The sequence below is a fragment of the Carcharodon carcharias genome, chromosome 5 (assembly GCF_017639515.1).
Source record: "Carcharodon carcharias isolate sCarCar2 chromosome 5, sCarCar2.pri, whole genome shotgun sequence".
NCBI classification, from domain to species: Eukaryota; Metazoa; Chordata; class Chondrichthyes; order Lamniformes; family Lamnidae; genus Carcharodon; species Carcharodon carcharias.
This window is the reverse complement of record NC_054471.1, coordinates 159700023-159722146: the sequence shown is the minus strand read 5'-3', so window position 1 is coordinate 159722146 and position 22124 is coordinate 159700023. Positions and strand designations below refer to the sequence as shown.

At 42.3% G+C, this 22124-nt stretch overlaps 1 protein-coding gene and 1 long non-coding RNA gene across 6 annotated transcripts in view; one reads left to right on the top strand and one right to left on the bottom strand.

Moving 5' to 3' along the window:
- Positions 1–451: 451 nt before the first annotated feature.
- The window catches only part of vit (vitrin), a 52165-nt gene continuing 30492 nt past the window's right edge, over positions 452–22124 (bottom strand). For 3 of the 5 annotated variants that reach the window (XM_041188879.1, XM_041188880.1, XM_041188875.1), the window contains 11 exons: positions 20579–20647; positions 19566–19628; positions 15178–15228; positions 14839–14904; positions 14107–14163; positions 11245–11301; positions 9005–9152; positions 8751–8854; positions 7431–7657; positions 6589–7102; positions 452–3356 (listed from right to left, as the gene is read on the bottom strand). In XM_041188879.1, coding sequence (XP_041044813.1) covers positions 3178–3356; positions 6589–7102; positions 7431–7657; positions 8751–8854; positions 9005–9152; positions 11245–11301; positions 14107–14163; positions 14839–14904; positions 15178–15228; positions 19566–19628; positions 20579–20647 — 1535 coding nt within the window. In that variant the 3' untranslated portion in view covers positions 452–3177. The remainder of the gene's footprint in view (positions 3357–6588; positions 7103–7430; positions 7658–8750; positions 8855–9004; positions 9153–11244; positions 11302–14106; positions 14164–14838; positions 14905–15177; positions 15229–19565; positions 19629–20578; positions 20648–22124) is intronic. The other 2 variants (XM_041188877.1, XM_041188878.1) reach the window with 2 other exon arrangements.
- On the top strand, positions 9025–11196 carry LOC121278444. The gene is made up of 2 exons (XR_005943148.1): positions 9025–9160; positions 10889–11196. It is a non-coding gene; the product is annotated as an uncharacterized LOC121278444 (long non-coding RNA).

Here is a 22124-nt window from a genome sequence, read left to right as displayed (position 1 = left end):
TGGTAGCAGATTTGATTCAAGAAAGCATATCTTGTCTTTGCCTAGCACCTTTTTCATCTAACAATTTGAAACAAATCTTCTTTAGCCACATTGTTGTTCTCCTGATGACTCCTCTCCTCTTTTGGCTGCCTAACCAGCCCTTCCACCCTCTCCTCGTGATCAACCAGGAAGAATCTTAGATAATTAGGAACTGGGCATTCAATTTTAAACATATAATGTCTATGGGAGTTAGCTTGAGCAACAACTTGCACCAATACTGCACTTTTAATGCAGTAAAACAGACCAAGTCACTTCAAGAATGTTATCAGATAAACTTTGACACCAAGACAGAGACATTAAAAATTTACCAAAAGCTTAGAATTTCTGAGCTTGGGACTAGGCAGCCTCCCAATACTTTCATTATATAAGTCACACAGGCCATTTTGATCAACAAATACACACATCACAAAAGTTGAATATCTGTAACTTTTATTTGTTTGGATATGGAATCACAAACACTGAGGCCCAGAGCCTGATGACACTGAGAAGGTCCTTTCAGAATCTTATCTCAAGCATTGGGCTTTGACTGTTACTTTGCAGATAATAAGCGTTTGGTTTTAGTGAAAAAAAACCTGTACATGTATCGTACAAAATAGCTCTTAGACTTCAGCTTCAAATGAATATTTAAGCTAAAAAACTCTACGTTTGCCATTATGAATGGGTGTGTCTTAAATATGCCCCAAAATAAACAATACTTATGAGGTAAGATGCTGTGATTTTGTCCTTGTGATGTGGCTGAACTGGTTGGGCAGGATTTGCTGCCCATTCTTTGGTGCTCTGAGGGTTTTGAAGAGTTAGCCATGTGGTGTAGGACTAGAGTCCCATGGAGACCAGACTGGTTCCTTTCCCTGGGAGACATTAGTGAAGAGGATAGGTTTTCAACAAAAAATTGGCAGTTCTCAATCACTCCACTACCAACATCCTGTCCCTGGCTGCTCCCCACCAGTGATCAGATTTTATTGAATTCAGTTTCACAAAATTGTGGGATTTGTGCACCTGACCTCATTCTTGCTAGTTCAGTACTACAGCCGCTGACCTACTGTACCAATTTTTCTACTGGAAATAATGCCAAGTTCCATGGAAGCCGGTCACCCTCTTATACCTCCCCAAATGGGCCTAATTCAGCTAATGGTGCCATGCTGTTGAATGCCACAGGGGTCTTTGCTGAGCCTGATCCTGGCCCTGTTCTAAGATCCACATCCAACAGAAGGGTTGATGAATGGTGATCTGGAGAGGGGACTGCAGTTGATTTTTCCCCACAGGTACCATCATCAAAAAGCAAATCGAGTGAGCACCCTTCGTGTTTGCTGCTCATGAGGTTTGTTCTGTGTGTCTACATAACAGTCACTGCAGCGCAGAAAGAGGCCACTTACCCCATTGTGCCTATGCTGAATAAAGGGTCGCGGTTGGGGGGGTGGGGGCGCGGAGGAGGTGGTGGTGAGAAAGCTCATCTGGAATTCTAAACCTGGGATATCCCATATTTCAATCATTGTGCCTCTCAAAGCAAAAACTGTGGCCTGGATTTTCTAGCCCTGTCATGGTGGGGCCCACCATGGGAGATTCAGCAGCCCAGCCAAAAGTCCATCGATTTTCAGCAGTGGTTGGGGCCAGAAAATCCCACCCTATGTCTTTGGGCAAATTAAACCCATTGGTTGTAAAGCAATGTGGGACATCATGGCTCGAGCTGAGGGGCTGTCTGAATTCAAGCTTTCTCATCCTATCCCTTGAACAAGGCCAGTTATGTCACCTCGACTGCCCACCCAGGCAAATGACAGCAACTCAGCACAAACTGAGGCTTGAGGATAAGCACCTTTCTGGCTCAGGTGGTCCTGCTATTTAATGGATAAGTGTGCTAATCAATCAATTTCTCGATTTTTTTTTTTCCCCCCAAAATACATTGTGCACACTTTTTTAAAGGAAGGGCAAGATAGATTTATGTTTTAGAAAAGAACTGGATGAATTTCTGTTGGGGGAAGAGTGCACAGAGTACTAGGATCTCAGGCCCCAAAATTCTAATTTGGTTTACGGTGCATCAAAAGAAAGACTTGGCACCTTTCCCAACCTCAGGATGTCCCATAGCACTTTACAGTCAATGAAGTACTTTTGAAGAGTGTCACAGTTGTAATTTAGGAAATGCAACAACCAATTTGTGCACAGCAAGCTCTCACAAATGGCAATGGGATAATGATCAGTTAATCTGTTCTTGTGTTGTTGATTGAGGGATAAATATCGGGCAGAACACTGGAGATAACTCCCTAGCTCTTCAAAATAGTGCCCTGGGATCTTTTACATCCACGTGAAAGAGTCAGGCAGAATCTTGGTTTAACATCTCATCTGAAGATGGCAACTCCAACAGGGCAGCACTCCCACAGTGCTGCCCTGGAGTGTCAGCCTGGATTATTTGTTCAAGACTCTGCATTGGCTGCCTCAAGCTGGAATGTTCAGGCAGGACCCGGCTCCACTAGGATTCCATCTCACTCTGCATCTGTTTTAGTCATTTTCTGGCATGAGTGGCAGAGATTGTGGAGAAGGATAGTAGGTGGATCTTCTAAATACTCCTTCCACATGAAGAAAGGGGCAATTTGTGGGTGGTGGGGTGGTTTTCTAGGCTAATCCACCAATTCTGCCCCTGTGCCCCCCAAAAGGCTTCAACTGAGGGTTAGAGGGCCCTTTTGACACCTCCAGAAATACCCCCTCCCCACCAAACCTCACCCAGGGGGTGGAATGTGAGCTGCCCCAACTGCCCAGCATGGATAGGGGTGAGGTGCTGCTTGTGGCCACTTTTGCTGTACTTATTTCCATTCCCCACATTCTGGGAGTGAAACCGAAGGCAGCCAACAGTTCCACTCCACAAGGGTTGGGGCTCTCCAGGAATTTTGGGACCATGGCCAGAAACTGGATGGGCATTGGGTATAGCTGCCCAAACATGGACACACTTAATAAGACTTCACATCTATGTTCCTCTAAAAGTTTGGTGTCTAGAAGGAAACCTAAAATTAGTGAACAAAGTCTCTCCCATTTGCTGGATAGATGGATAGATTGAAGCTTGCCTTATAAACAGTAAGTAGATATTGAGCAGCTGTACAGCGACTATAGTCTCACTGTCCAACCGGGGTGGGGGTGTGGGGTAGGGCTTGCTCAGTTACGTGGCTGTGAATTGAATTCTTTACAGATGTTGCGCACAATCCGGGACACGAATTGATACAAGTTGTCAAACTCATCAACGAAGAAGGAATGGTCCTTGTCAGGGTCTGTCGCAATGTACTCTAATTCATCCATCGCTGCCCAGGCAATCCCTACAGCATATGCAATCACACCTGCAACAGGAAAACATTCAATAGAATTTCTTATATAGAATTTTACACAAACACGCCAATCAGCCCAACAGGTCCATTCCAGCATTTGTGCTCCATATGAGCCTCCTCTAAATTTACTTAATCTCACCCACTCAACATATCCTTCTATTTCTTTCTCCCTCATGGGTTTATCTAGTTTCTTAAATGCATCTAAACTACGTGTCTCTACTTCTTGTGGTAGCAAGTTCCGCATCCTCACCACTGTTTGGGTAAAGAAATTTCTCTTGAATTCCAATTGGATTTGTTAGTGACTATCATATATTTACAGCTCCTAGCTTTGGAACCTGCTAGTAGCGAAGACATTTTCTCTAAGTCTACCCAATCAAACTACTTTGTAATTTTAAAGACCTCTATCAGGTCTAGTGAAAAGAGCCCCAACCTGGTAATTTTTACTGGATTTTGAGAAGGCTTAAGGAGACAATACTGAATGCAATAGGGTTGACTTGTCTAGAATGCACCATGGGTTTGGCCTGTCAGCTGAGATTTATTAAAATGGTACCAGGAATGAGAGATTTCAGTTAGGATCATAGGAACAGGATATATGCCATTTGGCCCCCTCAAGCCTATACTGCCATTCAGTGAGATGATGGCTGATCTGTGACCTAACTCCATATCTGCCACATATCCCTTAGTATCTGTGGATAATGAAGATCCATCAATATTGGATTTAAAATATACAGTTGATTTAACATTGCCACTTTCAAAGAAAGTTTCAAACATCTACCAACCTTTGTTTGTGGAAGTCTTTCCTAATATCACTGTCCTGTTCCTTCACTGTCACTGGGAACTCCCTAACAGCACTGTGGGTGTACCTACAACACATGGGCTGCAGTAGTTCAAGAAGGCAGCTCCTTCTTGGGCAATTAGGAATGGGCAATAAATGTTGGCCTAACCAGCGACACCCACATCCCATGAACAAAAAAAAACGTCCTGAAAGGTTTAGTTCTCGTTTTTAGACAATGACCCCAATCCTAGACTCCTAAACAGTGGGAAAACTTTCTATCTAGCCTATCTTTTCCTCGTAATAGCTTGAATAATGTCAAGTTAACCTTCTAAATTCCTGGGAATATCACCTTAGTTTCTGTAACCTTGCTTGGTAATTTAACCCTTGGAGTTCAGGTATCATTCTGGTAACTCTATGCTGTACTCCCTCAAGGCCAACATATCCTGCCTAAAGTGTGGTGCCCAGAACTGCTCACAGTACTCCAGGTGTGATCTAAATATGGCTTTAAATAGCTGAAGCATGACTTTTACCCCCATGCATTCTAGACCTCTAAATATAAAGTCCAGCGTTCATTAACTTATTGATTAATTTCTGTATCTATTCATGAGATATTCATGATTTATGTACCTGGATCCTTACATCTCTTTGAACCTCCACTGTTTCTAATTTTGGTAAAAAGTGCACTGTTCTGTCCTCCTTGACTCCAAAGTAGATAACCTCCTATTTGCCTACAAATCCATTTTCCACAATTTTGCCCATTCGCTTAATCTATCAACATCCCTATAATTTTATTTCCATCTACGCTGCTTATAATGCCACTTATCTTTGTGTTATCAGCTAATTTAGATATGTGGCTTTTTATCCCTTTATCTAAGTTGTTAATAAATACTATGAATAATTGAGGCCCACAAACAGATCCTTCCCGAAAACTCTAGTTAAATACTGCCAATCAGGGTACCCGCACATTATCCCTACCCTGTCTCTTGCCACTCAGCCAATTTCCTAACCTTCAAATCCATCATCTTCAACCTTAGCTAACAGCCTCTTATGAGAGACTTTATCAAATTCTTTCTCGAGGTCCATGTAAATAACATCCATGGACAGGTCCCTGTCCACCACTTTAGTCACCTCTTCAAAAAATTCAATTGGGTTTTTAAGGTATGGCCTATCCTTTACAAATCCATTCTGATTCTCTCTGATCAGCTGAAAAGTTTCCAAGGTGTGCAGCCACCCCATCCATAAGTATAGCTCTAGCAATTTCCCGTTTTGTCTATAATTGACAGGTTTTCTCTCAACTTAAATAGCAGAGTGACATGAACAATTTTTTAATCTAAAGAAATGGCTCCTGAGTCAAGAAAACTTTGGAAGATTATAGTGAGGGCATCTGTAATGTTCTTATCTACTTGTGTTAGATCTCTGGGAGAGAAACTACCCAGTCCTGAGGATTTGGCATTATTTAGTGCCATTATTTTCTTCATTTGTGTTATTTTTCTTATGTTAATTTTGGTAAATCCCTGGGATTTCTGGAATGCTGACCACTTCCTCCACTAAATACTGACACAAAGTAAATATTCAACACATCTGTCATTTCCATACTTTCATCGACAATTATCACTTAGCAGTTTTCAAGGAGCCCACATTGCACCTGATCCTCTTTTTCCTAACATAATTATAAAAGAAAGTGTTGATTTTGAAATCCATTGCAAGTTTCTTTTCACGCTTCCTTTTTGTAGCTCTTAGAATCATTTTATCACCCTTTGCTGTTCTTTGTACCTTTTCCATTTTTGCTTTTTTTGTTGTTGCCTCTAATCACCCATGGCTTTTTTTTGCAAGTGGAGTTCCTGTCCTTTTGCAGTATAAACTGGTTCTGCATTCTTTTTGGAACACCTCCCACTGATCTGTCATTTTAGCCTTTAACAGATTTGCCCAGTTTACAGTGGACAGTCTGCCTCATTGCATTGAAGTCAGCCTTACCCAAACCTGAAATCTGAGTAACTGTTAGTAGTTACATGCAGACACTGGGACTGATCTCAGAGCAGAGGAAGTTGAGGGGAGATTTAACAAAATGTTCAAAATTATAAAGGATCTTTGATAGAGTTAACTTCGAATAACTTTCCAGTGACAGGAGGGTCAGTAATCAGAGGATACAGATTAAAGTAATTGGGAAAAGTAGTGGAGGTGGCATAAGGATTGCTTTTATGCAGTGAATTGTTATTATCTAGAATGTACTGTCTGAAAGCAGATTCAATAGCAACTTTCAGAAGGGAATTGGATATAAACTTGGAAAAGGGAACATTTACAGTTGTGTGCTCTCTCCAGATACCAGCATGGTTTTGATGTGCACTCTGTCTCCAGTGACCTGTACAGTGCCACTGTGTGCCCTCTCCCCAGAATTCAGTATGGATTGGCCACACACTGTCCCAGTGACCTGTACAATGTCACTGTGTGATCTCTCCTCAGTGTCCTTACCATTTCTCTGAGCATCAAGTGCTGGAGCCCGAACATCGTCATAAGATCTTCCATCCGTGATGACAATCATAAGCTTCCTTTTGTTGGGTTTGGACTTGCTGAAGAGGTGCTTCAATGCGTAGCTGATAGCCTCACCAGTGCTGGTTCCACCGCTCCAGTACCTGATGTTCTTGATGGCCGTGTCTATCGCCTCTTTGGTGCTGTGTTTGTCAAAGCCAAACTCGAGTCTCTGCTCGTAGGTATACTGCACGGCTCCGACCCTTGTGGCTGTGTCAGAGATCTCGAACTCCTTGCTGATATTGGCCACAAACTGCAGGATTGTGCGGAAGTTGCCGGTGCCCACACTGCTCGAGCCATCCACCACAAAGCCGATATCAGCAGAATTCAGGCAGGTCTTGCTGCAGGCCAGCCGCCCGGTGTCACATACCCGTTTCACCAGGGGACCCACTGCCTGGTACAGCTTAAACCAGCTGGGCACATTGATGGAGAAATAACCATTAGTCCTGCACACAGACTGGAGGGAAAAGATGAGAAATTTATGAATTGTATTGAACTGCATTTACCACAGTTTTGTCCACTCATTTAATCTGCCTTTCTATGTCCAATTGTAACTTCCTGCTCCCATGTTCACAACTTAACTGTGCATCCAAACTCAGATTACAATTGTATTGATTTATTTATAGGGTGAGAAGCAGAGGCCCCCATATAGATCATCACATACATGGACAGTGTGATAAATGTAGGTGCGCATCCCTAAATTGCAGGGAACATCAATTGGATATGGAGACCATTCTGTTGCAGATATACCACAATCACTCTGCATACAGAATTCATGACTTCACCTTGTCCACAAAGTCTCTCTCGACCATGTTCTGCCTCTCGCTCTGGTCTGCACCTTCCACGGTGATGAAGAAGATGTTGATGCCGGACTCTCGGGCGAGGCGAGCAGCTTCTTCAACCTTATCCGTGGGCCACCCATCGACCAGGATCACCACCACGTTGGGGGCTCCTCCGCGGTTTCCCTGCTCACTGGAAAAGAAGTTCCCAAGGGCATGACTGAGTGCTCTCCCTGCAAAGAGAAAGTGTCCCCAGTTTCTAATTATTGCCACTTTCCACCATGCCATTTGTAATGCAATGCTCTGTTGCCCCACAACATTAATTATTAATGCATTGCACTGAAGCATATTCTAGAACTTCAGTTGACCCAGTTAACATTGATGTGAGACTGTTGAACTTATAATGGATAGAAGTCTAGCTTTACATCCTTTCCAAAGCACAAAAAATTTCCCTGTTATTTATAAATGTATGAAACTTTTACATATACTGATGTATTGTGCATTTAAACTGGAACTAGGTTGGGTACCTTCTGAGAATTGTTATGGGGACAGGGTGAGCTGATGGAGGGTGGGAGAAGACTCATGTGAAACTAAATGGCCTGTTCCTGTCCTGTCTGGAGAAGTTGAGGGAATTTCCTCAGGTCTGGTTCAGTTCCATACTCCCTCAGTACTACACTGGGTGCTGGACTATATTTTGTGCTCAAGTCACCTGAGCTAGATCCTAACTTCGAAAGATAAGTGGTGAAAGAGTTAGCCCTGAGCCAATAATTTTGATAACGTCAGTGTCCTGACATTAAACTAACTTATATTGCAGACGTGCCCTGTAAGCCGTGTGAGATATTAGGACAGGTGACCAAAAGCTTGGTCAAAAAGGTTATTTTTATAGGGTGTCTTGAAAGAGGATAAAGAGGTTTAGAGGGAATTCCAGGTCGTGGGGTCGAGGCAGCTGAAGGCACCACCAACAATCCAACAATGGTGGGGTAAAGGGTTTATCTCTGGTGTATGAGAGTTGGGGGGGAGGGGAGGAGGAGTTTGTTTTCCACATGAAATGAGACAAACAAGACGACGGTAAATGAAGTTTTGTTTTAATTAGGATGAACGTACCTTTGAAATTTAATGACAGCAAGCCATTCATCACTTTTTAAAAATGGTTATTATTAAAACAGAGTCTCAAGCATAGCTACTTAAATAGTAGATCAGCATTAGCAGATTGTTTTAAACATTGCCTACAGCTTTTCCCTGGACTGAGAGATCTGCCGCAAACTCTAACCACTGGAAGGTGTAGGATTGGTGATGTGAACACGTCAGGAAGGACGAGGCACTTACCCACATTGGAGAGGCCACCTCTCTGTGGAATCTTTTCGATGGCAATTTTAAGATCGTGAGAGTTTCGGTAAGTCTGTAGGTTAAACTCAGTGCTGGCGTTGTTCCTAGGGTAACAAAAAGTCAATGTTCTCTAATATCTGGTAAATAAAGGAAAGAACTTGCATTTATATAGCACCTTTCATGATCTCAGGACATCCTAAAGTGCTGTTTTTCCTTATTTTGCTTCATACATAGGAGTTTTTGATTCTACTCACCCAAACTGAATGATGCCAATCAATGGGCCTGCTACTCCAATATCAAGGGCTTGAGCAATATTCATCAAAAACTTCTTCTGAATACCGAATCTTCGCCTCCCAATGCTCCAACTTCCATCCACCAGGAATGCGAGGTCAATCTTGCAATCTGCAATGGTGAGAATAGTCTCTTATACGAAGACTCGACAGCCAGTTTAAAAGGTTTCATTTCCTTTACAGAGATACAGGCACTGATTTTCCACCTCCCCAGTCTCTCCCCTACTGAAGCAGCACCATCGTCTGTACATCAAAGATTTAGATAATAAAAAGAGAAAATGCTGGAAACACTCGCAACAGGTCAGACAGCATCTGTGGTGACCTTTTCAAGTCATTTAAAATGTTAAAGGAGTTGATAGGGTAGATACAGGGAAATTATTCCTGCTGGTGGGGCAATCCAGAACAAGAGGAGACAATCTTGAAGTTAGAACTAGGCCATTTAGGAGTGATCCACTGCAGTCTAGTGAAGTTCAATCCAGTATTATGTTTGTTATTCTTTCTAGTGGCCTGATAGAATTAAATCTCTTTTTGTTTTGGATTTCCAGCATCCGCAGTTTTTTGCTTTTATGATAGAATTAAATGATTTGTTAGGGCGTTTCAGAGGGTAGTTAAGAGTCAACACGTGGGCATGGGTCTGGGGTCACATATAGGCCAGACCAGTTGGGCAAAAAGAGTGGGTAAACACACAGAAGAGCAGAGTCAGAGAACTGAAGGGTGGGGTGAAGGTGATGGTTATAAATAACAATATAATCAGAGTCTGGAAATTGGTTTGGCAATGTTTAGCTCTTGACCTAGGGCATTCTATGTCTTTTAGGGTGGTATTAAGTAATTTATTGCAGCTAGGTTTAAAGCTCTGCTAAATGCTGGACCTCGCACAGAGGTGTTCATATCTAACACAAGCAGTTATTTCCAAGCCAGCAGGATGACTATAAGCTGATGTAATTGGGTGCCATTACCGTTGCGAACACTGGCTGGATGTTATTCTAGAGGTTTCATCAGATGAGCTCCCTCCAACTATTCTGCCAATAAGCTTCCCCCATTGGTCGCCCATCCTCATGATGCTTGGCTTTCCCACACCAATCAGAAAGTGAAAAAGCCATTCATTATCCAATTGGACGATTCTGAAGTGTCAGTTAAAACAGTCTTCCCAGCTCCAACATTTTTAGAACTAATAGACAAAGCTATTGAAAGAATTTTTTTTTTAAGTGTCCCTGTGAGTTTTCTCTCAGTAGTTTCCTGAAGATTAATCTTGTAATTCCTGGAGACTTCAGGACATTCCAAGAGCTGGCAACCCAAGATGCTTTTACTGGGCCAAGTTTCCTAGCCAATCCACCCCTATCTGAAAATGTTCTCCCTCTGCCTCTATGTCTGGGTATCTCTGGGTTCAGGTTATTTTTGATAGGTAGGAAGATCCCTCCCCCCAGCCTGATGCAACCATATAATCTCCTGGGAGAGGTGAAGAACCGAAAAATCCAGGCCTAATGAGGGGAAAGAAATTCTCTAGAAAAACCCCTCCAACTACCTCTGGTGATCAAAACCATTCCAGGAGAAAACTCATTTCCAACAGGGAAAAACATAACTTCCCATTCCACTCTCAACAAGTTTTTCCAGAGGTCAGTGATTTGTTCAATGCTTAGCAAGTGGTAGAAGCAATATTATTAGGGGATAAATAAAACCAATTAACAGAATCACATTCTCAGGAAGTGCCCCTTCCACTGTTTTGTTTATGAATTAATACGGCTGATTAAGAAAATCTAGTCAGCTCATTACTTCAGCGGAATAAAATGGCTATGAGGTGCTCCAATACATTGCACATTTCCTGATTAGCCCCGTTTCCACTTATTTCAGTGGGACGACTCTGCCTGGCTTTACGTAGATGAAGAATTTGTGACGCGGTTGGGGATTGGGCACTAAAAGTCAAGTGGTTGACTCTGCCTTTTGGTGGTCCCAATCTGGAGGGTTGCACATCAACAACACATCAGGAATTCAAGAATGGAGGTCAATGCATGTATTTTACTTGTCACCCATTTTATTGCATGTCATATTCTCAATGTGTTCTCCTATCACCTGGAACTCTGGTTGAGAGCCTTTGTTTGTAAAACTGACCTCATGACTTCTGCACGGTCAGCAATAAAACATAATTTCATTCTATTGTTTTACTCTCGACCTTGTCAGTAATTGCAAGAGGCAAAAGGTGTAGGTACTTGGATCTCCCCGGGAAATCGGCTCCTCAGTAAAATCTTGGTCCTTTGCGCTGAAACCTGGTTAGGAAGAAAATGTAAAAATCAGTGCATCTACCAGCAGTAATTCCCCATAACCACTATGCACAGCTAAATCTCGTCTTGCGATCGTATCTCATTGCTAAGGGCAGGACATCCCAACACCTTTCTGCAGTTAGTGTCAGGGCATGTCACTTTTTGACAACTCAGTGCACTTCTGGTCAACATTATATCCTAACCCTACTTCATCCCTATGATCATCCAAAACACGGCTGCTGTATCCTAACTTGCACCACCAATTCTGGCCTCTTGTCCTTCCCCAATTTTAACTGCTCTATTATTGGTGGCCATGCCTTCAGCTGCCTGGTTCCTAAACTCCGGAATTCCCTCCGTATACCTCTCTCTATCTCTCTACCTCTCTTTCCTCACTTAAGACACTTCTTAAGATCTACAAGATTTTGGTCATCTTCCCTCATATGTTCCTATGCAGTTCAGTGTCAAAATTTGTTTGGTAATGCTCCTGTGAAGTGCACAGGGACATTTTAAAACTTAAGGTGCTATGTAAATGCAAATTGTTGTTGTTGACTTAATGAAGTGAACATGAGTATGGTAAGAAGAGCCTCCTCCTCGGACAGTGCAGTCCTCCCACACTGGCCCCTCTCTGCTCCACTCCACTCCCTCCCCCTTTCACCGCCTGCCTCCTACACACTGCAACTCTTCTCTCCACCCTTCAAATGTTATCTGACTCCACCACCCCAGCTGCCATAACCCCCACATGACCCAGCTGTCTCACCTGCCCAAGCAGCCCAACTCCTCACTCCTCACCTTCCCACTTTCAACACAATGGAGTTGTGTCGATGTTTATACAATTATTTTCCTCACCCCACACCAAAAGCTGGCTGCAGCTAATAATGCTGGAGAATCTTTTCTACTTTTAATTGGAACAGCAGGTTTTCAAGAGATTATGCAGATGGGCACTTTTTTTTTTTTACTGATATTGAATGGTGCCACTAAGCATCAATCAGAGCAAGTTGGAGATTCTTTTGCTTTCTAAGATCAGTGGTGCGATACCATGTAACATCGAATGTGGGATGCAACACATCATATATATCAGCGTTAATCCCAGTGATACATGTTAGTGAAACTTAAAGATTGCCAGCAGGAACCACACTGAAGGAAGAACCAGTCTGGAAACCAGATGACCAACAACACTGCTCATACTTCAAGTGAATCTTTCCATTGGGACCATGAACGTTGGAAGTACTGAATGATAAAAGACCAAAGGTCCATCTAGTTCCCCTCCAACTATCCTAGAGTCACTGGTAATGGAGTTGTTGATTAATCAATGTCTGTTAATGAGTGTACAAAAGACCCAGATATAAGGTGAGAAAACCCCAATGGTGGAGAGCTTTTGGAACTAGAGGTCAAAGGTCACCTGTTCCTCCCAAGCATGTTACACTTACCACCTTTTCACCTTTGTCCATCCCCCATCCGCCTTCTGTCCATCCCCTCCCCATCCACCTTCTGTCCATCCCCTCCCTCACATATTTGTCTAGCTTCCTCTAAATATATCTCTGCTGTTCACCTCAGATCACTTCCTGTGGTAGCGAGTTCCACATTCTCATCACTCTCTGGGTAAAGAGGTTTCTTCTGAATTCCCTTGTGGATTTGTTAGTGACTATCTTATATTTATGACCCCTTGTTTTTGTTTCATACACAAAAGAAAACATCTTCCACCATTCTCACAGCGAACCATTTCAGAATCTTGAATATCTCTGTGAGATCTCTTCTCAGTTTTCTCTTTTCTAGAGAAAAGAGCCCCAGTCTGTTCAGTCTTTCCTGATAGGTATAAGCTCTCAGTTCTGGTATCATCCTTGTAAATCTTTCTGCATGTCTTCCATCCTCTATATCCTTTTGGTAATATGGAGGCCAGAACTGTGTTGAGTACTCCCAAGTGTGGTCTAACCAAAGTTCTATGCAAGGTTAAAGTAACTTCTCTGCCTTTCAATCCTGTCCCTCTAGACGTGAAACCCAGTATTTAGTTGGGTTATTTATGGCTTTATTAAACAGTGTTGCTACTTTTAATAGTTAGTGTGTCTGTACTCCCAGATCCACCTGTTCCTCTAGCCCATTTAGACACATTTTTTAAGGAGTATGTGGACTCCTTATTCTTCCTACTAAAACATATTAGCTCCCACTAATCTATAATGAAGTTTAGTTACCAACTAGGCACAAATATAATGTTAAGCACTGACTTTGTAATTGACATAAATGGTTAGCAAATAGTTAGCGCAATGTTGCCAATATAGACGGCTGCTTTAATAATTCTGGATGAGGGGGAAAGTGGAATTGATTGGACGGACCTTTCAAAGGACTCATCACAGGCACACTGGGCATGTGCTGTATGATTGTGTGATTCTCTTCGATTAAAAATCAGGGTCTTCCCAAAGTCTTTCTCATTATCAGACTATAAAAAATATGTTCTAAATAAGATCCTTAAATTGTGTGGGTTGATTCAATCTGGGTTGTGTTGCAATTATTTGTATTGTTTGATTTTTGCTGCTTTTTTTGGCTTCTGTCAATCACCTTGCATGTATGTAAATTGGATTTTAGCCTGCATGCTGTGGTTTTGACAGAGTGGTACTATTGAATAGATAGGAATGCATGGCAGCTGGGCATTTGCTAGTTGTGTGGAATGCTCCATCACTCGTGTATTTAGAGAGCAAGTTTCAATTCATAGGAAAAGCGCAATGTGCTTGTGCTCTGCGTCTGTAGAAAGCGCTGAGGGAGACTCTGACTGTAGCAGAGGCAAGCTACATCTTACCACATGTTCAGAATTAAACTCACCTCTTGTGTCAAAGTCAGACTTCCAAAAATTAATCTCTGTTTCATCTGCATTGTAATCTGGATGTAAAGAAACAAATGTTGAGTTTCAGATCAAGTCTTGTAGGAAAAAGATGAGCTGTGATTATCCACAGACATTGCATTCATGTCCTGTTCCCAGGGAGTGCACGATGTGGTGTACACCCTCATTGCACTACTGACCCCCATACTCCAAGGTTTCAGTCTTGGCTGCATGAAAATCTCTGGTGTGGAGGATCTGCCCCAGTCACTCAGGCCATCTAAACTTCGACTCTAAAACTATGGAGAATCAGGAGCGTTACACTGGAAACTTCAAAAAAGTCCAAAACGAATAAAATCCTTAGTAGATAGAACAACACCCTCTGTCCTCACTCAATGTAACATCACCCACTCTCACTCAAAAGAATAACACCCTCTGTCAGTCACTCAATGTAATAACACCCACTCTCACTCAAAAGAATAGCACCCTCTTGTCAGTCACTCAATAAAATAACACCCACTCTCACTCAAGAGAATAACACCATACAGATGATGAAGAGCTAACCGACAGCAGTAGCCATTTGGGTTGAATGGTCTTTTCTATGCTGCAGTTTTACTGATTCGTTGCTGTTCAAAGGAACTCTCAAACAACTCCTTCTTTATAAATGCTAGGAGAGAGACAACGTTGCCAATTACCTCATGACCCATTAAGTGTAATGTTGCAATAGTTTTACATACTTTGTGTCTTGACTGAATCTGAGTTGGATCCCCATGGTCTACTTCCTCTGAGCCCAAGTCTTTGACCTTCAATAAAATAATGGAGACATTTATTTATAGATGTAACTTCCAATAATTGCCATATTACACATGTCAGGGCAAAGTTCCCAAATCCCTGTTCCCAACAGGGAGCCTAACCATTCATTGCACATCACAAGATCACAGGTGTTGCTCCCGTGTTTGTCAACCATTAAATTCATGGGAATGCTTCTGCTATCTCCCCATTCACACACTCAAAGATCTAGGCTCCCCACTGCAAAATTGGGCTGATGTCAATGACTGAAATATAGAGCCACTTACCAGGCTCTGAAGAGTCAAACTTCCACAAACCTGGATCCTGGACTCTTTGACCTGCCAAATTAAACACAGTATAGGAATTACTAGACTAAAACAAATGACAAGGGTTCACCTAACTCGCCTACTATCATCCTCGTCGTCACACAATACAACGATAATGGAGTTGTTGATTAATCACAGCAATTAATCTCTATCTACGAGTCTATGAGACAGGAGGCAAGGAAAACCCCCAGTGCTGGAGAGCTTTGGAAGTCAGAGATTGAAATCAGACATCATGTCTCAAACTATATAGAATGACAGAATTTCCAACACAGAAACTAACCATTTGGCCCAACTGGTCTATGCCAGTGTTTATGCTCCATAGGAGTCTCTTCCCACCCTATTTCATCACATCTTATCAACATATCCTTCTATTCCTTTCTCCCACCTGTGCTTATCTAGCTTCCCCATAAATATTATTTGCACTTTTTGTGGTAGCAAGTTTCACATTCTCCCCTGAATTCCTTATTGAATTTTTTAGTAACCATCTTGTGTTTATGGCCCCTAGTTTTTGTCTCCACCACAAGTGGAAATGTCTTCTCTGTCTCATGAAATTAATTACTCATATACTGTATCCCAAAACAAAAAAAAATGATGAGATTGAATGAATGAATACTAACTGCTTCTAGAACTCAGTTTCATTTGTGATCCTCACATTTTGATGGACAGGACAATACCATTGTCCTCAGATCTCTCCCCTAGGCAAGTCAGTGGTCAAACTACCACAGCAAGTCTATTCTCTGAATTGTGCTCCTTGGGTGTAAATATCTGGGTGAATTGTCCTCTGGGATTTCAGTGCCCTATTAATGATCAGGCAGGAAATGTCACCAACTGATTAACGTGCTGACTATCTCAAATGCCTGCAGAAGGTCACCATGCTTCAACATTGAAACACTCAAATGGTGGCTTAACCTTTGACTTTAATGTCATCTTCTTGCTTTTACATTCAATGTCCTTTTAGGTGTCAGCTATGGGTCAGTGGCTGCACTGTCTCGCTCTCTCTCTCTTCTCTCCCTCTCTCTCTCCGTGTCTCCGTCTCTTGCTCTCTCACCCCTGAGCCAGAAGGTAGCAGATTCAATTTTCACTCCTGACACCTGAGCGCACAATCCAGACTGACACTCCCATTGTGGTACTGAGGGTGTGTTGCCCTGGGGGAAATATCATCTTTCAGATAAGACATTAAACTGAGGCTCTGCCCTCTATAAAAGATCCCATGATACTTTTTTGATAAAGAACAGGGGTGCTCCCCCCCAGTGTCTATCCCTCAACTGACATCGCTACTTGTTGGATGCAGGTTTCCTGATTTGGGCCTCCCATGATGCCAGGGACACTGTGTTGCCCTTAAAGAAACAGATCATATGGCGGTTAATGGATGGAGACCCAGCTGGGTCATGATCTTTACTGCCTGATCAGTGCCCTTGCTGTGGTAATCTGGTTATATGGGCTGTATTTGGTGAACCCCTCAATAAACAACAATTTGGAGCACAGGCAAACATTCTCACTCTAAAGGTTTAGCTGAATAAAACACAAATGCTGTAGAGTTGAAAATCAAGTGTGAGCTGTCTCTAAACCAGACTCCTGGCACCAGCACACCCCAGTCAGAGCTGCTTAGCTTGATTTTCTTTGTGTCGAAAGCAGATTGGCCTTCATGAGGAGAGAGTATTTGGCAAAGATAGGGAGGGGGAGCCTGCTTGAGTATTGCTACCGTGATCAGCAAGCACTGGTAGGGGAGGGTGAGAATGGGGGCGGAGAGGCTATTACAAAGGTGGAGGGGAGGCGGTGGTGGACAGGGAGAGAGAGAGAGACCATCCTTAGGGGGTGTGGGGGTTGTGTTTGAACTGGTTCGCAATGGGCTGGAATCTTTTTGGGGAGGGCCAGAACTAGTGGTCTAGCTCTTCTTCTGGCAACATGCAAAAATGATAAAAATGAAAGCAAAAGATCCTGGAAAAACTCAGCAGATCAGACAGCATCTTTCATCAGAACGTCAAGGTGATCTACCTGAAATGTTAACTGTTTCTCCCCACATTTCCTGCATGACCTGCTGAGTTTTTTCAGCACCTAGTTTGTTTGTGTTTCCAATTTCCAGCACCTGCAGTAATTTGCTTCTGTGTTAATGTAAAAATTATGTCTCTGGTCCTCTTTACAGTTGCACATGCTCTGAAGGTTGTAATCAAGGTCCTCTCATCAGTGTAGCCATCCAATTCCCATATCTGAAAATAGCCTTCCACACATTTATATGAGGTTCCTTATCAACATGTGGTACAGTGCGGGAGATGGAATCATCCAAGCAACAGAAAGATGCAGGAACTGAGGGGTGTTGGTGAGGGCGATGAATGTAAGGTGGTTCTGAATGGATGTATGAAGACTGGCTGAATGGCCTCCCTCATATCTTGAGCTGACTGTACCATGAAATTTTTCAAAACTATTTTAGAATCAGAGGGTAATTTTTAACACTATTCCACATCTGCAAGATGATTCCTATACTTGTTGTCTTCAAATCCTTCCAGAACATCAGCCCTCCCCACCTTCCTCCTCCAAAGTTATTACGGATCAGAAGGAGGCTATTTAGCCCATCGTGTCTGCACTGGCTCTCCAAATGAGCAACTCCCTTAGTGCCATTCTCCTGCCTTCTCCCTGTAACCCTGCACATTCTTCCTTTTCAAATAACGGTCTAAGTCCCTTTTGAATGCTCCCATTGAACCTGCCTCCACCACACACACAGGCAGTGCATTCTAGGCCTTAACCACTCGCGGTGTGAAAAAGTTCTCTCTCATATCGCTTTTGCTTCTTTTGCCAATTACATTAAATCATTAGATGCTGTATAAGTGTAGATTCTGTCTCCCATACTTTGTCAAGTTCATTTTCATCAATACATATTACCTGTCTCAATAACTACAATTGACTTTTTGATCTCAACAGAACAGCATTGCTTACTGGAATATTTTTGTGACTGCATGCTAGAGTACAGTCTGTCACCAGCTACGCACATCTGAAAATTGTGGACAGGCCACCCACAAAATGTTGTTCATTTGTTTTGCCAACTTGCAGAGGTTAGTTCAGAAATGATTGACTTTGATCCCTTTGGCCTTCATGAACAATCAACTGTGGCAAATAGGAGTTCTACCAGAATAGAAATGATGATATATTTTTAAATGTCTATGACAGATGTTACTGATCACTTTAAACTTCTCTTTAAAGATAGAGATGAGATAGCATCCACAAACTTGTGTCACTGCAAGTTTAGCATCCCTAGGTGAGGCAGAATCCCATGTGCTTAAAGGGTGGATTATGACAAAAGCAGATGCACATGGCTAGCAGGATATTAGCCTTGACATATTAATGTTGTCAAATGCAAAGTAATTTTCTGATCTCACTAGTGACTACATTGTGATAATTAACTGCACAGAGCAATTATCTGTTATCAGTTTATTGAATCCGTGGGCAACTGTTTGGCTGGAGACAGCTTTGGGAGGGGTGTCACATTACATAATGTTTTTAGGAAGCTGATTTTGGGTTAGGATTGGAGAATAGATGAGTCTTTCTTTCCTCACAATAATATTGTACACAAATAGCACAATGAAAAAAGTGTTGCCAAACATTTATTTAGAAAGGCAACCGCTTTCAAAATCAACTCCATTTCACCTTTTGGTCACTCTTGATCTCCTGTTCAGCACTGTGCTCTTGGCTTATTTTGCTCCCCTATTATGTTCCTTTAAAGTAGCCTTTAAAGCACTCCGGTACTCTTTGTATAACTTTAAAATATAAGCCCTACAATCCTCCAAGATCTCTGTGTTCCTCCCATTCTGGCCTCTTGTGTTACTACAGGTTTAATTATTCTAGCATCGGTGGCCATGCCTTCAGCTGTCTAGGCCCTAAACTCTCGCTCCCTGAACCTCTCCAGCACTCCAACGTTCTTTCCTCTTTTAAGATGAGACCTCCTATTTTGGCCAAGCTTTTGGTCGCCTGTCCTAATATCTCCTTATGTGACTCAGTGTCAGGTTCTGCCTCATAATGCTCCTGTGACGCTCACTGGGCCATTTTATTTTGTTAAAGGCCTGAAGTTGCTGTTGAGTTCCACAAAACTCTCAAATTCACCCACTTCTGCCCACCTCGTGCTCACCCGAGTTGAAAGCTTTGAGGTAGTGGGGAATCCTGTGGCAGCATTTCAGTCAGCACTTTACCCTGGGCTGGATTTTCCTGCACCGAGCCCTTTCGTCACCGTTCAGAAATTGAAGGTGAAGATAGTCAAGAAAAGAGAACAAGTTATGCAGTGTGGCCTACTGGCCTTGCTCCTGTTCCAAGCTCTCTTTAATAAGCATGTGTGGAAGAAAGAAAAGACCAAATGTACTTACTGCTGTCCCCAAGGCTGAGGACCCACTTCTCGTAGTCTGATAGTCCAGGCTTAGAGCTGTAACCTAGGGAGCAGAAACTCACTTTAATTGCAGCAGTGATTGCAGAAAGCCTCTGACAAGATCATCTCCAACCCGTGTTGAAATGTAAAGCTACTCTGCCCATTCAATGCACACACCGTTTCATAGGTCCCTGGATCTGATGCAGATTGGAGATGTCACACGAAACCCGACACACCCAGAAACCCACACATGCCTGCATTTAATGGCCATCCATTAGATCCAGGAGTAGAACACTGTCTGATATTTGGGCGACACTGCAAATCAAGAGCAGGTCCCACTGGGAGTTATATAAAAACAACTCTCAATCCAAAATGTACACATTTACTGGAATAGTACCGGATATGAGGGGCTTCAATAATGTGGAGGGACTGGAGAAGCTGGAATTGTCTTCCTCAGGGCAGAGAAGGCCAAGGGTAGATGTAATAGAGGTGCTCGAAATCATGAGGGGCTTTCATAGAGTAAATAAGGAGAAACTGCTTTCACTGGCAGGAGAGTAGGTAATCAGGAGACACAGATATAAGGTAATTGGAAAAAGAACCAGAAGGGAGATGAGGAGAAATGATTTTACACAGCGAGTTGTTATGAGCTGATATGCATAACCTCGAAGGGCAATGGAAGCTAATTCAATAATAACTTTCAAAAAGGATTGGATAAATACTTGAAGGAGACAAATTAACAGAGCGATGGGGAAACAGTAGGACTGTGGGACTAATTGGATAACTCTACCAAAGAGCCAGTACAGTCATAATGGGTGAATGGAGTCCTTCTGTGATGTAAAACTCTGATTTAGAGGCTGAAATTTGGTGAGATTTCACATGGCTCTGTGCCACATCTCTGGCCGAGAACTGGCAGAACCAACAGGAATTTTAGCCTCTCTTACTGCTCCAATTGTTGGCGGGTGGGGGTATGGCAATTCACATGGTTTTGTTCCCTTGGCTGCATGAATCCCTGACCTGGGGTGTCGTAAGTCTCCACATCAGTCCAGCTGTACGCAGGGTTAGTCGCAAGCTCACCGTTAGCTGCTGCAGATACAGAAAAGCATCAATGGTTTAAACTTCATCCCACTGGCATCATCCAGGTTAGAATATGAATTAAGAAACATTCTCACCCCATTGCCACCCCACAATCAAATAAAACACAAATTTGTAGTTTTGGATAGAATATTTCCATAGTCCAGGCATAATGAAGCAAATCACAGCCTGTTAAACTGAAATGAAACCATTTGATTTTTCTCACTCACACACACTCATACATATTAGCCCTGGGTTTCTTGTTACAATTCCCTTGAGGACCATTAATATTTAAACAGAAATTTGAACACCTAGTGATTAACTGAAAGCATTTGCTATAAGATTTCACTTTAAAACAAAAACAAACTTTATTGTATATGTAATAAAAATAAAGAAAGCAAGCATTGCAGATTTAACACAATAGTTTGTAACTACATAGGCTAGAATTCAGTTTTATTTTTATTCCCCTCCCCCCCCACCACCTGCCCCTCCCCACCCCAAGAGCTCCTTATCTTATGAAATCTTGAACGTTCATTCACTTTTCCTGAGATCAACACAAAGTTATGCCACAGCCCCCTAGAATTCACTTTAATTCTTCCTCAGTGTTTCAGCTATTTTCCAAGGTTTTGAAATTTCACGGAGATCCTTCTATTAGCTTTTGGCTAAGCAATCCTCCAACTTCTCTTCAAAACCTCATGACAGTGGACTTCTCAGCTCAAACTTAGGCTTCACTGTGTTCTCCAAGCTAACTGCTGGTTTTCACTATTTGGGTTATTGTAGGTTTCTTCCTCTAGCTCCAAGCTAGGCAAATCTTCTAGCCTCTTTCCTCTCACAAACTCTTGTCTCCAAACTGAGCATGAGCTTCCACCCGCATTCCACGAGACGAACAATAAAGTCAGTTTTTTGTCTGCTTAAACCGCAGTCCTAGCATTTATCTCCCCCGACTTAGTGAGCTGCAGCCTACACCAGGCCAAACTCGCAACTGCTTTCTGTGAGAAACACCTACATATAAACATAGGTTAGCTTTCAAATGTAATTAACCCAAGCTTGTTTGATTTGCATTTACTTCAGGAATTGTATATCAGTTTCTTAATCAGATATTTCCATTTACCCTACATTTAACACTTTAATTCCTAAAACTAAAAGCTATATTCTAAAACATATGAATTACGAACTAGATATTTGCAACAGTCTGGATGACAAAACCACTGCATGACTATACCCAAATAAGCAGGCTCCATTATATCACAAGAATTAACAATGATTCAAAGCATGAAAATATTTTCAAAACCGGTTATTTTCTTAGTAATAATGATCTAAGATTTATTTGCTACAACCTCACAATGACTGAGTGGGCCTGCAACCAGTTAAACAATTTTTGGAGGAAGAATGGCGACAGTGTGGACAATTTAAGAAAAAAAGAGAGACTTGCATTTCTGTAGTGCCTTTCCTAACCTCGGAACATCCCAAAGCTTTTTACAACCAATGA